The 18,162-nt window shown below is 44.3% G+C and overlaps 1 protein-coding gene across 4 annotated transcripts in view; it reads left to right on the top strand.

The window, feature by feature from the left end:
• TRMO (tRNA methyltransferase O) overlaps window positions 1-18,162 on the top strand; it is an 83,182-nt gene that overhangs the window by 20,233 nt on the left and 44,787 nt on the right. For all 4 annotated transcript variants that reach the window (XM_029603784.1, XM_029603764.1, XM_029603754.1 and 1 more), the window contains exon 3: window positions 3,271-3,428. In XM_029603784.1, the coding sequence (XP_029459644.1) occupies window positions 3,271-3,428 (158 nt within the window). The remainder of the gene's footprint in view (window positions 1-3,270; window positions 3,429-18,162) is intronic.

Raw genomic sequence — 18,162 nt, 5'->3', positions numbered from 1 at the left:
AACGGGAGCTGAAGGAAAAGGCGAGGGCACTCACTTGCTTCACTTGGCATTCTGCAGCTGGGCTTGATGGCATCAAAGTAGAATGTCAAAGCATCCCATTTTTTTCAGTCACAGGTAGGAGATCTGAGTGGAGGGGCTCAATGCTCTGGTTCTTCTGTGGCCCCATGGGATTCTCTTGTACGTCTTTCCTCTCTGGGCCACTAATAGGTTGGGTGCTAAGATGTTTCGAGATGTACCCAGGGATAGTGATCCTCGTAGATCCAGAGTGGCTATGTCGCTCGTGGTTTACTAACTGAGTAAATCTGTTGGTGGATGGTACTCTTAAGGCTCTGGCATTGTCCCAAATTATTGCATCAAGGACCAGTCTTGGATCTGGTATCTCATGTTGGTCTTACAGCTTGGTATGTGAAGGGAACCTTTAAATTGCAAAAGGGCTATTCAGAAGAAGTCACTTCCACCTAGTTGCAGATTAGGAGACCTTCCATTTCTCCGGCTTATGTTTAGGGAGTGGAAGGTGTTTGAGACATGGTGTCTCAGAAAAAGTGTTTTTCCACATTGTCTGTCTCACATTTTGCATTTTTTTTTTTGGGGGGGGGGGGTTTGCAACACAGTCTTCCAAAAGGGCTTGCATTCAATTCCTTAAAGGTTGAGGTGGCAGCTTAGGGCTGTTTCAGAGATAAGGTACACATGGTAACCATGGCTTTGAAACAGGTTGTGGTCTGTTTTCTTTGAGGAGTAAAGCATTTGCGCATGCAGGTGAGGCAAGTGTCCCACCTCGTGGAACCCTGATCTGGTGTGACTGGTTCTCTGAGGTCCTCTGTTTGAGCTGTGGAGGAAGGTGTCCCTAAAGGACCTTATGCAGGAAGTAATCTTCCTAGTGGCTATTTGTTTAGCCAGGAGGTTTCAGAGCTTCAGCCATTGTCCAGTGGGGATGCTTTCCTTCAGTTTTTAGAATCTTCTGCTCCACATGTGCAGACTTTCTCTTGTTGGACTTTTGATACTGCTACCCTACTTGAAGGTCTCGGACCGTTTTCAAAGGTTCATCATCTTTTCGTTAAGTTTGGAGGAACGAAAAAGAGTGAAAAGATTTTAAAATCACTATGGCTCGCTGGCTAAAGGAGGCCATTGTTTGCTTATATTTGCAAGGGGCATCCTATTTCTGTAAGGCTTCGGACACATTCCACTAGGGCGCAGGTGGCGTTCTGGGCTGAGTGTCAGTTGGTGTCCTCGCAGGGGATCTGTCGGGCAGTGACTGGGTATTCTGTACAAATTTTCACAAGGCATTGCTGATGTTTGGGCACCAGAAGCAGCTGGTTTTGGAGAGTGTGAGCTGTGAGCAGCTTTTTCAAGTTCTTGCCCAGTTTAGGGGAGCTTGGATACATCCCATGCATCTGGACTGATCTGGGGTATAAACAGGAAAGGAAAATTTTGGTTCTTACCTACTAATTTTCATTCCTGGAATACCCCAGATCAGTCTAGAGCCCCGCCCTCTCTGGAAAGACCTCTGTTTGTTTGTGGAGTGTAGCTAGTAAAGAAATTTTTTTCGGTTTGGGAGTTTTAGTCCTCTCTGTAGATGATGGTCAAGCCTGCAAACTGAATCCCTTTTCTTCTGCTCCATTTGGGGGTGGGGAGTGAAGTTGGTTTATCTCAACTTGGCTAGGGTATAGGTCATACTGAGGGACTACAGGTAGCACATTGTTAAGTAGCAGTGTCAGTAAAGATTTAATTCTGTCTCCATGGGAGGCAAAAGCCATGTGTCTGGACTGATTTGTGGTATTCCAGGAACGAAAATTAGCAGGTAAGAACCAATTTTTCTTTGACAGCACTTGGGAAAACCAATATGTAATGAAATATACAGTATATGTACATGAGCAACATGTAAATTTACCCGTGAAAATACCTTCGGTACACTCGGTCATGACCCACTTCTCTAAAAATTATTTTGTCTAATGATATATTGTAACTGAACCTTTGATGGCACCTGTTAGAATGTACTATAGTACACTTTTACCTACATTAAATATGTGCCTACATGTAAACCGTTGCGATGGTATATATCTTAGCGACGGTATAGAAAAAAAGATTTTTAATAAATTTAAATAAATTTATTTATTTAACTGCATGGCTTAACACCACCTTCATAAATAATTCTTACTAAGAATTATTTATGAAGGTGGTGCTGTCCCAAGTGCTGTCAAAGAAAAATTGGTTCTTACCTGCTAATTTTCGTTCCTGGAATACCACAAATCAGTCCAGACACATGGCTTTTGCCTCCCATGGAGACAGAATTACTAAGAATTATTTATGAAGGTGGTGTTAAGCCATGCAGTTAAATAAATAAATTTATTTAAATTTATTTAAAATCTTTTTTTCTATACCGTCGCTAAGATATATACCATCGCAACGGTTTACATGTAGGCACATATTTAATGTAGGTAAAAGTGTACTATAGTACATTCTAACAGGTGCCATCAAAGGTTCGGTTACAATATATCATTAGACAAAATAATTTTTAGAGAAGTGGGTCATGACCGAGTGTACCGAAGGTATTTTCACGGGTAAATTTATCATACATGGTGTTATCAATATGCTTATTGTGATGTGTAGTTCATGGACTACTCTACTGTACCGTCCTAAGTACTGAGTGTCTGTGCTTATCTGCCTATTCCTGAATAATTTCTATTCTCCCGTCTCTTTGTAAAATGCTTGTTTAAAAAGCAGCCCATATTGGTTAATACTCTATAGCAGCCAGCTTGCAATATAAGTCATTTGCTTGATTTGTTTTTCACTATGCTGCTTAGGTGTACAGAAAACCATAACTTGGACGATTGGGTTGATTCTAGTTGTAAGGTGGCCTTTTTTGCAGAGAATAAATGGCAGTATAGTAAGAAATTTGCTTTTTGGATCTCAGAGTATTCAGTATCATTCCTAGATAATAAAGACCTCAATTCTGGGACTTTCCGAGGTATGCAAAAAAAAAAAATGCAGGTATAAATCTTCCCTGTAGGGAGTAGAACATACTCTAAGCTGCCCCTGGGTATCTTTCTGGAGAAGGAGCAAAAAATATCAGGGGCTAAACATATCCTGGTTATTGGCTTGTTTGCTCAGCAAAGAACTTTGCAGAATTGAAATCGCCGTGAGTAGACTTTTAGAAATGAATCACTTGTAAAGATAATGTCCCATTGCTTCTACCCAAAATGGGATGTGAGCATTTTGAGAGATGTTCATTAGCTCCATGTGCTTTTAACTCCTTTTATTTCTTTCAAATAGGATTTTATTTGTTTTTCATAAAAATGGTCACCTGAGTTGTAAGGCAAAAGTACAACCTCCTAGACTGAACGGAGCAAAGACTGGAATCTTCTCTACCAGAAGCCCTCATCGTCCCAATGCAATTGGACTGACTCTTGCCAAACTGGAAAAGATAGAAGGTAAAACTTGCAGTTGATTTCTCATCTGCTGCAAAGGAATTTAAAAAAAAATTAAGTGAAAGTGTGCTGTAAGGACAAAAATTATTGTTGAATGAAACATTGCAGTGGTTGTCAGACAAAAGTTGCTGTGTAGGAATAAAAGTCAACAAACAAGTTGTAGATTTGTAACTAGCTTTTGAACATTATATTACATCAGGTCATTAACATTTTGCGCTGACCTGATGGAAGCATAAATTATTTAACTCTTTAGTTAATAAGTGTTTTTTAGGCAAGTTCTCTGTCCACTCAGATGGCATAATATTTTCTCAGCAATACAATACAATTTGTCCAATACAAGAGGGAGGATATGACAATAACAGGTAATTCAAGCTAAACATAGAACGTCTATATCAACCCCAAATTTGCTCGTACTTGGAGCTTTGACTTTTCAGTGCATAGTGCAGTTTTTCAAGGTCTGCTATGTCAAGGAAGCATAATTCTTGTAAGCGAGTCACAAATGTATTAAGTTAGCTTAATAAAAAGATACTACTTTGACATCTCTTGCTATAGATACATGTCTTTATCTCTTCTGTTATTTAACCCAGATCATTCTGGTTTTATATGGAGAAGGATAGATAAGTTCTTTTTTTTTTTCATGGTTTGTTAGTAAAAACAGTTAATGTACAGGAAGCAGGAATTCCTTCCCTTCATACCTTTTATATACATAGGAGCTGGTCAAAGCCCTGCATTATCCTTCCCACTCCCAGCTCAACAGGAAATTGCCACCATTGCTCATCTACTATGCAAAGGCAAGGGGGAATGCTTGTGTCTTCCCTGGAGCTTGTCCAGCCACAGAAGGAGCTCTTGACTTCTGTCACATAACACCATAGTGCCATCCCTAATACTCATGCAGGGTAACCCTGTGGCACTTGGCGGATCCTACCAAGCACTGAGCAGGCCTGCCTGCTCCTGTATATGTGCTTTATGCTGGCAACCTCCCACCCACCAACTGAGTTTCTGCTTGCCTATGGGCAAGTTTCCCGCCCACAAGCTATCCCCTGGTGGTTTCTAGGGACATAGACCTCTCAAAATCAAGGGTCACACAGTTCCTAGAGATACACTCACAGACCAAATATACACAATACCAGCATCATTGGTCAGTCCAAGACAGGCAGAGCTAACAAACTGGGTCATTTTTCAAATCGTGATAGGGCACCCTTGCTTGATAGCACCTAGGGTAGAGAGTCCATCAAGCTAGGGCGAGAGTACATTGTAGATATCTCATCTTTTGTGTACCTTTCCTCATTCCAAATCACATCAATTGTTCACTGGTGTGTACTATGCTGTTTGTACATCTGACTGTGCATGTAAAACTGGTCCCCAAACCCTAGACCACTACCAAAATCTCAACTCTAGATTCTAGTTGACCCTCCTACAGTGATATAAATAGTTGATTACTATAAGAGCCTTATAAAGAGTCCCCCTCTCTTCCTATCTCCCTCTCCCTCACCAGGAGCAGCCCAAAACATGGAAATGCCTGTCTTGGCACTTCTCAGCTTGAGAAGTGAAAATATTACGGGTGTGATAAATTTAACACAGGTTGCAGTAAAATACCTATGTGAAGCGCTAAAATAGCACGTGTTGCGGTAACTCAGAAATTACCCTAACCACGCCCCTTTTTTAATCGCAGGCGCTGTTCATGCGAAACTTATAGCAAAATGATAAATCTAGGCCTAAATTTATTAAGAAAAAGTAGGAACAGTGAACAGATAAGATTTAAACTGCAAACAGAAACTGGTAAAATAAGGATTATACAGCAAAACATTTCCCTACTTATCTCATGCTTGGGGAGGTCAGGCAAAGATTGTCCACAGAAACTGAACAGGGCCTCTGCGCAGAGATCTGTTCTCTCTGTATTCCCAGCCAAGATTGTAGAGTTCCAGACCCTTCAGGGCAAATTCTCCGTATCCATGACCTGTCAAGGCACACAGTATTAAGTTTGCTTTCTGACCAATGGCACTGTATGGTTTTTCAATGTTACATGCACTCAGGTTGCTGGGATGTGTTGTTTGATCAAAGAAGCATCCAAAGCCTCTGCTTGAACGCCAATACAGAGGTCAAAAACACAACACAGAGGAAGTGAGCTCTCTGGGGAAAAGTGTCACAGGACAGAACAACAATCTACAAAGCATGGAAAACCCTGTTTTGCCACAACTTCTTCCTAGGGAAGAAAATCCTGCTCTAGTAAGGCTGGGGCAGAAATAAAAGGGGAATGAAGGACTTGGGAAAAGGAATTGAAACACCAGGGAACAGACAGGACTGGAGCAAGGAAACTAATGGAGCCCTTCATGGGCTTCTCTTTTTTTTTTTTTTTTTTTCCTAACAATATCTTTGTGTTTAAACATCATTTAAAGGTACGATAAGATAAGAATAAGGTTACCACATTTCTGGTGGACAAATATGGGACATGCATCATGGGAGTAATTTTCAGAACAGTTTATGTGGGTAAGTTACTGCTTTAATCAGGTATATGGCCTTTTACACAATTGCCCATCCTTTATGGTCATAAATTTATGCAAGTCGGGCCTATGTGCATGTACGTTTACCTGAAATAAGCAGAAGCGTTCCCAGGGAGTGGGGATGGAGTTGAGTGTAATTTGGTCAAATCCACCCTCAAGAGGCCAAGCGCTTTCGGACTTGCTCCTTGGCGCCCATGGGGAAGAGTCATAGAGCGATGGATGCTCTTGGGAGGAAGGTGTTCCAAGGCACCATGCTTATTGCCCACATCGCTGCCTATCAGCTGTATATGAGCTAATATTCGCAGGACATCTGGAAGCAGGTGCAGGAGGCAGTTGAGTAGCTGCCTCAACAGCAGCAAGACACCTTCATGTCGCTGGTGTGCAAAGGTTTAGAGTGTGGAAAACACTAGGTCCATGCGGCCTACGATATTTTTAAGATGGCATCAAGAGCCTCTGCAGTAGGAAATCAGTGCCTGTAGAATGGCATGGCTACAGGCCGCAGATCTTTGACTGGAGATACAGGAGAAAATCTCTTTGGAGAAAGGGTGAGGGACGCTGTGGCCCAGCTTCGGGACCATCATGAGACCCTTCAACAACTCTCTGCCAGCGTTCCAGACCCGTCCTCCTCTTCCAGGAGGCTTTTGAGGCAGGGGCCAAGGAAGTCCTTCTTTTCCAAAGGAAATACTATCTTCCGCTCCCTCGATCCCATCATCGTCAGAGCTCTCAAGTCTGTCCCAGGCAGCAGAGAGCTCCCAAGCCCCAGCCGGGTCCTCAGTCAAACCCAGGGACAGGGTTTTGACTGGGTTGCAGGGAGTGTCAGCCAGTTGCCTGTACTCGGGCTAATGGACCCTCTGATTAGGGGAAGGCTGCGGTTCTTCGCGAACTAGTGACCCAGTGTAACCTCTGACCAATGGGTTCTGTCCATTGTCCAATAAGGGCACCAATTAAATCTATTGGGTATCATGGTGGGCTGGTAGTGCATCAGGAAGTACTACTAGCAGAGCTCTCCTCCCTCTTAATGTGCAATCTGTCACAAAAAAACCCAACATACTACATGATATGCTACTCGACGATAAACCCGATATTTGCGCTATAACCGAAACCTGGCTGAAAGAAACTGACACTGTCCTACTTAACCAATTGCCCAATGATATATATAACATCTACTCGATTCCAAGACCAAAAAAAAGGGAGGTGGGCTACTGCTTGCTGCAAAAAAGGAATTACAACTAATCTCATATCCTGTGCAAATTGCCCCAAAATTTGAAATTGGGCTTTTTAAATCCCCTCACCTGCAAATCTGTCTGGCTTATATACCCCCAGGTATTCTTGCAAAAAATCCATCTCCCATCATTGAATTTATCACCAAAACATTGACATCAATACACCAGCTATCATTCTGGGTGATTTCAATATACAGGTTGATTCTCTACCATCCTCGCCCGCCTGTGAAACCTTTCTATCAGCCCTGAAAGCTATGGGATACACGCAAATTATTTCCAACCCTATTCATCAAGCCGGCCATACCCTAAACTTGATTTTCATTAATGAACCATCTCCGCAAGTGACCCCATTTGCACAGCTGTCCCATGGTCAGATCACCACCTTCTCCACACTACCCTCACCTTGCAACTGACCACCATACCCAAACTCCCGGAATGTAATACCATACAGGTTCGCAAATCATGCTCCATGGATGACCTCACTGACGCACTCAGTAAAAATCTGCACAATCTTGACCTTTCAGACATTAACACTGCAATTGCATCATGGAATTCACTCTCCAAGAATATCGCCAATGAAATTTGCCCCTTACGTACAAAAAAAATCAGCCACCGCAATACATCACATAAACCATGGTATACGCCTGAAATAAAAATGTTACAGCGCACCCTCAGAAAATTGGAGAAAGACTGGCGCAATGACCCCTCGCTCACATGACGCAACACTTACAGAGCAACCTTATGCATATATTGTGAGCAAACCCTCAATACAAAAAAAAATACCATGCAAAAAGAATACATGATTTGCAATTCAATGCAAATGCTGTCTTTACATATGTAGCGCAAATGACTAAAATCAGCACCACACCCTCCTCTGACAAAGATGCCCACATCAAAAGTGAGGAATTAGCCAAATTTTTTCATGAGAAAATAGCTAAAATCATGGCTCGTTTTCCAAGCTATAACCTCACAACTAAAACCATCCCACAAGTCCCACATGCCGCTTTCAATTCCTTTGAACCCACCACTTCCCTAGAAATCGAAAACACCATAAGAAAAATGAAACCTGCCACACACTCTAGTGACACCATACCCACAAAGCATCTACTGTCTATCCCAGAAACTATCAATTGCTCCCTAGTTTCTGGAGAAGTCCCCACCGCCCTTAAACAAGCCATCATCAAACCCATACTGAAAAAGCCCAAAGCCGATGCCTCCGACCTCACTAATTACCGACCCATTTCCAACCTACCTCTCTTGGCAAAAATTCTAGAAAAAATTGTAAGCGCGCAGCTCACGGATCACCTTGGAAAAACATGAATTTCTTTCACCTTCACAATTTGGATTTCACAGGCATCTGAGCACCGAAACCCTACTCATCTCTCTCACCAGCTCCATCCTCACTGGATTTGACAAGGGCCAATCTTACCTTCTAGCCATGCTTGACATATCTGCAGCTTTCGACACCATTAACCACAATATTCTCATTACCCTGCTTAGGGAAATTGGCATAGCAGATACCCCCCCCCCCCCCCCCCCCCTACGCTGGTTTGAAGCCTACCTGCAAGGACACCAATATAAAGTCAACTTTGAAAACCACGAATCTCAACCATATAATATAAACCACGAAGTACCGAAAGGATCTGCCCTTTCCTCTACCCTCTTTAATATATACATCCTCCCCCTCTGTCACCTACTTTCGGAACTTGGCCTCCTGTACTTCATCTATGCCGATGATGTACAAATCGTCATCCCCTTTACCAACTCACTTAACAATGCCCTCAAAACATGGGACACAGCCTTCGCAACTATTAGCACACTCCTTACAAGCATAAACTTAGCTATCAACCCGGATAAAACTGAAATTATGATTATCTCCCCCCAGAAAGGAAATACCATTGATGCATGTACTCACACACTACTCACCTCTTTCGCCTTTACACAAAATGTAAAAAATCTTGGAGTCACAATAGACAACCACCTTAACTTTAAAAAACACATTAACAATACTATAAAAGATGGTTATTTTAAATTACATACACTTAAAAAACTAAGACCTCTACTTTATCAACATGATTTCCGCACCGTACTACAATCCCTCATTTTTCAAAAGTTGATTATTGTAACGCCCTCCTTCTAGGCCTACCCAAACCCTCCGTACTGCCTTTACAAATGCTGCAAAATGCAGCAGCTCATATCCTCACCAACACTCGAAGGTCAGAACATATTACACCCATCCTCAAAGATTTGCACTGGCTCCCCATTGCACAAAGGATTATGTTCAAAACCTTATCTTTAATATATAAGACCCTACACACCGAAAATACGATCTGGCTCAACATTGACCTACACTTCCACAAGCACTCCAGACCCCCCCCCCAGAACACAACATGCTGCCACACACCCTCTCACAAAGCAACCATACTCGACATAACTAGAAAGCGTGCCATATCCATAGCTGGGCCTCTATGTTGGAACAATATGTCACCTGATCTCTGTCAGGAATCATGCCCACAAAATTCAAACAAAAACTCAAAACCTGGCTATTCTTAAAAACTTATACTTAAGTTATATACAATTATCTATCAGCATCTCTGTTTCCTACTAGACTTATACCCACACATTTGTGTAAGCTCTATATCTGCCCTCCACCTCGCAGTTATGCCCTCTTCCCCAATACATCCTTCTCTTGCCCCCCCCCCCAATGTATTATAAGTCTTTTCCTTCCCCCATGATTTTTTACAACCTTAGTGTTGTTCCCCCTTAATTTGATGTTATTTCTGTACCCTATTCACTCTCTTTCGGTTATTTCTCTCTTTGTCTATCGCGTCTAGCTCTACCGTATTTAGATCTTTGATATATGACGTGATATGTGAATAAATTTACCTACCTCTACTGTTCTATAATACCCCTTATCCCATTTAATAGAGTGTACATATGTTGTCCCCCAATTATATTGCAACCATGTCTCCCATTGTGCTTTCAAGTCAACCTTAAATTATTTATCTATTTTAATTGAATTAATTTCCCAACTTTTCTCTTAGTTATTTTCTATTACGCTCTAACCTTCTTTCTGTTCCTACCCTTATATCCTAAAGTTAAAATATCTTTTGTAAAGCACGGGCGCTAAATGTTTGGGTTTTTTTAGCTCTGTTGCGAAGTATAGTTGATTGTGAACCAATGTGATGTTACTAAACAAATGTCGGTATATAAAAACTACAAATAAATAAATAATGGCCAGAGCGGTGGAGCCCATTTCACCATGGCAAAGAGGGAGGGATTTTTCTCCAGGTACTTCTTGATTCCAAAGAGAACAGGAGGACTTCGTCCCATCCTAGACCTGAGAGCCTTGAACAAATTTCTAAAGAGAGAAGTTCACGATGGTTTCCCTAGGCACCTTGATTCCTCTTTTGCTATGCTCCCTCTATCTTCATACACCCACATCGAGATTTTCCATGGTCACTGGAAGTATCTCTGGTTTATAGTAGGGGAACAGCACTTCCAGTATTGGGTGTTGCCTTTCGGGCTCGTGTCCGCCCCATGGATATTCACAAAATACCTGGCTGTGGTGGTGGTGCACCTCTGCAGACAGGGAAAAACATGCACTCCCAATCTGGATGATTGGCTGTTCAAGAGCACCTCTCAGGCAGGGGCAGCCAGGTCCATGCGCTTGAACATTTAAGTGTTGAAGTCATTTGGGTAGTTGAGAATGAATCCTAAGTCCTATTTCAGTCCATCATCTCAATTGGACTTATCGGAGCCCTGCTAGACATAGCTCAGGCCAAAGCGTTTCTGCCGCACCAGAAGGCTGTCACAGTAGCAGCCATTACGCAGCTGTTCAACAGAGCCAGCAGATATTGACTTGGCACATATTGAGTTTGTTATGCCACATGGCCATGACCGTCCATGTTACTCCCTTGACACGTTTACACATGCATAGAGCCCAATGGACCCTGAGGTCTCAGTGGCGGCAAGCCACAGAGCTTTCAAGATCGCATTCAAGTCACCCCGTCCCTCTGGGTCTCCTTGTCCTGGTGGCAGGTACTTTCCAATCTGGAACAGGGAATCTCCTTTCAGAGTCTTCCCACTCTTCTTGCTGCTGCCTGGTATCTCGGGCATGTTTGCGTCTCTCTCAGGAGTCTTGAGGCGTGAGGTCTGATAACAGGCCAGTGATGGAACTGGGAACCACATTCTTAGCTGATGCGGGCAGTGACTTGGTGCGGATGACCGCTAGAGGTGTGGCTTCGGTGATAGTGGCTAGGTGCCAGTCGTGGCTGCAAAACTGGTCAGCAGACACTATTTCCAAGTCAAATTTGACAAGGTTACCCTTTAAGGTTCACTCTTTTTCGGCAGTGAGTTAGAGAAGATGGCGAATAGATGGGATGAATCCAAAATTCGATTGCTGGAGGACAGGAAAGCAGTGTCTCATTCTTTTGGGATTAAGGGCTGCCCCAGGGATTTCTGTTGCTTTCTCCCTTAGAGGATCAGCTTTTCAAGTCTCGTCTATTCAGACGGTTTGTCCTTTTGGTCTATGAAACTTCATAAGGACACTGGCTCCGAGATCAGAGCTTCTTGATCTTTGCAGTGAAGGTGTGAGGGCTCACCTACTGGATCAGGAAACAGGTGATTGTCTATCTCACTTTAATCAGAGGAGAGCCCAGATTATGATGGACCAGTGGGTCCTGGAGGTGGTAAGGGACAGTTTGTTCTAGACTTTCTCTAAATTCCTTCGGATGCATTTATGGTTTTTCCATGCAACTCCCTAGTGAAGAGAGAGCCAGTGGCGGTTACGTTTAAGAAAGCTGATAGAGCTGAAGGCCAAAATTCCAGTTCCCAGATCACAAGAAAATATGGGGCGCTATTGTATTTATTCTGTCATTCCTAAGAATGAAGAAGGTTCCTTTTGACCCATCCTGGATCTGAAGGGAATCACTTAGCATTTGCCTGTGACTCACTTCAGGATGAAAACTCTGCGCTCCGTAATTGACAGTTCAGAAAGGGGAATTTCTTGCGTCTCTCGATCTGATGGAGGCATATTTACATAGCCCCATTTGGCAGGAACATAGAACAGCGAAACGCAGGAAACTTGGTTGTCGTCAGGTTCAGGACCTACTCTTTGGTCTGGCTTCTGTGCCCAGAACCTTCTCCAAGGTCGTGGTGGTAGGAGGGAAAATAAGAGGCTGGGAAAGTAGTGTGAGAGAGTGTGGATTGCAAGTTGTCACGTAACACCTCAGTGCCACCCCTAACACTCACACAAGGTAATCCTGTGGCCACTCGGAGGATCCTGCCAAATGTTGCACAGATCCGCCTGCACACATGCCCCTACACTGGCAACCTCCCACCTGCCAACTGGGTTCCTGCCTGCCTCTAGGCAAGTTTCCCCACCCACAAGCTATCCCATGGAGGTTTCTAGAGACACTGGGACCCCACACCTCCCAAGGGTCACACTTCCTAGAAAAACACTCACAGACCAAATACATATAATACCAGAATCATTAATCAGTCCAAGACAGGCAGAACTAAAACTAATTATTAACAAAAAGAAGGAATAGTAAACAGTTACGAGATTTAATATGCTAACCAGAAGCGGGTAAAACAACAAGGTTTAAACAGCAAAAGGTAACTAAACACTTTACACTACTTATTTAGTGCTTGGGAAGGAGAAAAAGCTGTCCACAAGAACTGAACAGGGCCTCAGCACAGAGATCCACTCCCCCTCTGTACTCCCAAGACTTTCAGGGCCAGTTCTCAGTCTGAAGAGCCAATCAAGGCACAAAATACTAACAGTGAGCTTTCTCTCATCAATGGAACTACGGGATGTTTCAGTCTTTCATGTTCTCAGGACTGCTGGGTTATGTATGCTGTTTAAGCTTCCTGCTGAATCAAAGCAGCATCCAAAGTCCCTGCTTGAACTACAGTGCAGAGGTCAACCACCACCTGCAAGCTAGCACATAGGACATGAGTTCTCTGGGGGAAATTATCAAAGGCAGAACAATAAAACAGAGCATGCAAAATCTGTTTCACCACACAAGGGCTGGGGAAAGGGGTGCACAAAGGCAAGGGAAACCTGGTAAGTAGGCGACACGTAAGGAGGCGATTGAGGATTAGAGTGTGGGGGGGAGAAGAAAAAGGTGACATCAGAGTGGACAGAGGCAGAAAAAAAGAAATGGTGAGAGGAATTGAAAAAGAAAGATAACTGGTCACAGATACAGAGGAAGAGGATGTGAAGAAAATAGGAGAAGAAATAAGAAATGGAATATTGACAGGAGACTGGGGGGGGGGTGAAGAGTTAAGAGAAGACAGACAAACAGAAAAGAGACTGGGACAAAAGCAATTAGAAAACTAAAATGCCAATGCCAAGACAAAGGTGTAAAAAAAAAAAAAAGCAATTTGCTGCTTACCTGAATTTCTTTTCTTCTAAGGAAGGCAGGCCATGCCACACCAGTAAGTTATGCACTCCTTCCAACAGATAGAGACTGAGTAAAACTGACATTCTGATTTCACAGACATATAGCCCTGCCTCAACATCAGCTTGCCAGTATCTCTAAAAAAGCCAAACAGCGGACAAACTGATTATACTTGAACACGACTATTAATCATCAACCACTCATGCTTCCAACCAACGAGAAGCACGAACGGGCCGATACAGTAAAAATCGCGGGAAACCGGCGCCACGCGATACAGTAAATTAATTTATTTAAATTAGGGTCCGCAGTAAAAAGAGGCGCTAGGGACACCACTGTCCCTAGCGCCTCTTTTTGGACAGGAGCGCCAGTTTTCGAGCCATGGGCCCATTTAAAATTTTTTTTATTTTTTACTTTTTTTAACTTTTGGGGCCTCCGACTTAATGCCAGTTTATTAAGTCGGAGGGTACACAGAAAAGCAGTTTTTACTGCTTTTCTATGCACTTCCCCAGCGCCGGCAGAAATTAATGCCTACCTTTGGGTAGGCGCTAATTTCTTAAAGTAAAATGTGCGGCTTGGCTGCACATTTTACTTACTACCGTGTTTCCCCGATAGTAAGACACCCCTGATAGTAAGACGTAGTGGGAATTTTAGGGGGGTCGGCTAATGTAACACATCCCCCGAAAGTAAGACGTAGTAAAGTAAAAGGTAGCCACGGCATAGCGCGGAGGAGGACGGTGGCGCCGGCTTCATTGACAGGTCGATCCAGTAAGGCCGCGGTAGAAACAGTGCCGCGGGCGGGTGGGCGCTTGTTCCAGGCGGCGGCGGTGGGAGGGGGGGGTGGACGCGCGTTAGTTCGAGACGGCCGGCGGGTGGTCGCGTGTTAAATCTAGGCCGGGTTGCACAGGCGCGCATTCATTCACTGCCGGTGGGGGCTGCCGAGGCAGCCCCCACCGGCAGTGAATGAATGCGCGCACAGGCCCACAGCGCCTGTGCGACCCCTGCGATTCGGCGGTGGGGGCTGCCGGTGGGGGCTGCGGCAGTGAATGAATTCATTCATCCAGGCGGAGGAGCCGGCTGCTTTCGGCTGCCGCTGCCGGCTGCTTTCGGCGCTCAAGGCAGTCACATGCTGTGACGTCATGGCATGTGACTGCCTTGAGCGCCGAATCGCAGCCCCCACCGGCAGTGAATGAATGCGCGCCTGTGCGACCCGGCCTAGATTTAACACGCGACCACCCGGCTCCCGCCGGCCGCCTGGACCCACGCGGCCCTCCGACAGGAATTTAAAAATTTTTATTTTTTTTTCTGACAGGTTTTATGTGTCCCACATCATTACATTTTCTCGATCATCTCTGTATCGCTTTTTTTTTTTTATTGTGTTTTATTGTTTTTGAGTGTCTTAAGCGGTGTCCATGGATTTGTTACCGTACTACCGGTAGACTCACAGTCCTAACTCCTACTAGGGGGAGGCGGTAAACTAAGATGTTACGGCCGCGGCAAAACAGTGCGTTACTAATGAGAGAACATGAGCGCGCGTTACGGTATCGGAGGGGAATAGCTAATTCCTTCATTATACAGCTAATTCGTTCATTTACATGCCGGGTGCGGGAAGGGTTACGCGTCTGTTTTAAGAAGCGCTACGGACGCGCGAAACTGGTGACTGTATCTCTGAATTGCCTTGCGCCCCCGAATTGTGCGCTATGAGCACGTTACAGACGGGCAATCTTCGACCGGACGATACTGGATCGACCAATTGTGTAGCAGAGCAGGAGGTCACATGGGCACAGCCAATGAGAGCTGTCAGACATAGCGTCATGTGTCTCCGGCAGCTCTCATTGGATGTGCCCCGCGCGATCTCCCGCACTGATATCGCGCTGTCTGCGAAGACACAGGATAGAGAGGTATATTGCCTATGTCCCCTGTTCGCATAACACATATACGGTACTACCGTATCCCTGTTTGGGATACTGTATGAGGCTGTAACCCTATGGGAGACTGTGATATGGAACCATAAGCAGTGCTTTTACCGTACACTATATTTTTGCCCCTAGACATGAGCGCTTCCAGTTCCAGTGGTAAAAGGAAGAGCTACACCGTGGAGTATAAAAAAGCGATTGTCGAAGAATCTTTGGGTAAAAATGTAATGGAGTTCTGCAAGGAGAAAATGTTGGATCACCGATTGGTCCAAAAATGGCGTGCAGAATACACTAACCTGAGTGAAAAAGTGGAGAGCAGAATGGCTAAAAAGCGCAAGATTGGATGTGGTCGACAACCAATGTATACAGAGCTGGAAAGCCTGGTCTCTGAGTGGGTTGCAGACAGGAGAGCAAAGACATTGGTGGTGACCAGGGCTCAGATTCAGGAGTATGCCCTTGCAGTGGCACCACAGTTTGACATTTCCCCTGAACAATTCAAGGCATCACAGCACTAGGTGGATAGCTTTCTTGAACGCAATGACCTGTCTTTGAGAAGATCCACAACCCTCTTTAGGCTGGAAGATGCTGAGATTGTTAAACGTGCATTTGCCTACAAGAAGTTTGTGGATGACATTGACTTCTCTAAGTACAGTCTTTGCAACATGATCTCCATGGATGAAACTGCCGTGTTCATGGGCCAAGCAGCTCAAACCACCATTGATCAACGAGGTGCCTCCTCAGTGTACGTTCCCTCCACCGCTTATGAAAGTGCACGTGTCACCTGCATTTTGGCGATTCGTCTGGATGGCACTAAAGTAACACCGCTACTCATTGCAAAGGGCAAGAAGGACAAGATTGAGCGGGTTTCTGGCATTTATGTGCTGGAAACTGAAAAGGCCTGGGCCACACAAGATGTTATAAGGAAGTGGCTTGATGTAATGCTGCCGCTTGTTATGCGAGGAAACAAAAAAGGGATGCTGATCTGGGATGCAGCCAGCACACACCGCGCCAAAAACATGAAAAACTTCCTTCATGAGCGAAGAATCGACCAAATCATGATTCCCGCAGGGATGACGCCTTATCTCCAGACTCTGGATATCGCCATTAACAATCCGTTCAAGGACTATCTGCGTGCGGAAATCAATGACTACATTGAAAACCGAATGGAGAGAAATGTACGTGGGAACTTTGTGAAGCCCAAACTGCCAGAAATTGTGAACTGGGTGAAGAATTCATGGGATAAGATCACTGACACCTGCGTCACAAATGCACTGCGAGCTGGCTACCTGGACAAGACCTGCTCATTTCAGGACAGTGCCGTTGCTACCCATGAGAGATTTGGGCCAATGATTCAGCAAGAAATGGAGTCCCGAGAGTCCCAAGAAAATCTACAGGAACCTCAGAGTGTGGATGTTTATGATGATGTTCCTGAAGATGATGACATGGTTATCATAAAATAAATCTGTTTTATCTGCCAGTATAACATATTCAAACTGTTCGTTCTTACCGTTTTTCATTGTTTTACATGTTATACATGGAAATACCGTCATGATACGGTTGTAACAAGACTTTTTTGGCACTTGCTTTTATAAAACTGTTTTGTGGTGAATACCATACTGTTCAGGTTGTAAATAAATAATTATTTTATGGTTAAAACCAAATTCGACTTTTTTTCCAATATAAGACATACCCTGAAAGTAAGACATAGTGGGACTTTTGGGGGTAAAAAGAAAGTAAGACGCTGTCTTATTTTCGGGGAAACACGGTATATCGCGTGGGAATGACTAATAGGGCCATCAACATGCATTTGTATGTTGCGGGCGCTATTAGTCTCGGGGGGGGGTTGGACGCGCGTTTTCGATGCGCTATTACCCCTTACTGAATAAGGGGTAAAGCTAGTGCATCGAAAACTCGCGTCCAAATGCCGGTTAACAGTGCGCTCCGATTGGCCTGTAAGCTTGGTAAAAATGTAACATCAACTGATCTTAGGGGCTGGTTATTTCACTTACCAGTCCTTAAAACAAATCAGAATAACACTTTGCATCGTCTGCAGCCCAGGAGTGGGCTGTGGGATTGGCCTGCCTTCCTTAGGGGAAAGAAAATTATCAGGTAAGTAGTAATTCCGCCTTTCTCTGCACTCAGGCAGGCCAGTCCACACCAGTGGGATGTACCAAAGCTACTCCCGAAAAGGGTGGGAGGCTGCCTGTGGTCCTGTCAACATCACACGTGCGAAAGCCTTAACATCCAAGCAGTAAAGCCTGGAGAAGGTATGTAAAGGATGATCATGTCGCTGCCCGGCAAATCTCAACAGGAGATAACCAAATCACCGCCCACGAGACCACCTGAGTTCTAGTGGAATGCACCATGACCTGTCTAGGTAATGGTACATCCATATCCACATAGGCAGTTGTAATGTCTTCCTTCACCCAATGGACTATTTCCTAACGTGAAGCAGATGGACTCAGGACCAATGGATAAAGTGAGCTCCTGATAGCAGTTGGAGACAGATCAGATGTCAATCTGACGTCAGCCCTAGTACATATACCCCTGCAGGAAGTGCATCTCTTCAGTATTTTCTGTCTCCATAGCAGTTAGGGACTCTATGCACGCTCGCACAGCGTTAGAGTAATTTCACCAAAGAAAACCAAAATAAGAAGAAATCTTACCTCTACAGACGAGCCCCGCTCTACTGC

The sequence above is a fragment of the Rhinatrema bivittatum genome, chromosome 1, assembly GCF_901001135.1.
Source record: "Rhinatrema bivittatum chromosome 1, aRhiBiv1.1, whole genome shotgun sequence".
Lineage (NCBI taxonomy): Eukaryota > Metazoa > Chordata > Amphibia > Gymnophiona > Rhinatrematidae > Rhinatrema > Rhinatrema bivittatum.
The sequence above is the reverse complement of the archived record's forward strand: the minus strand, read 5'-3'. Positions and strand labels throughout refer to the sequence as shown.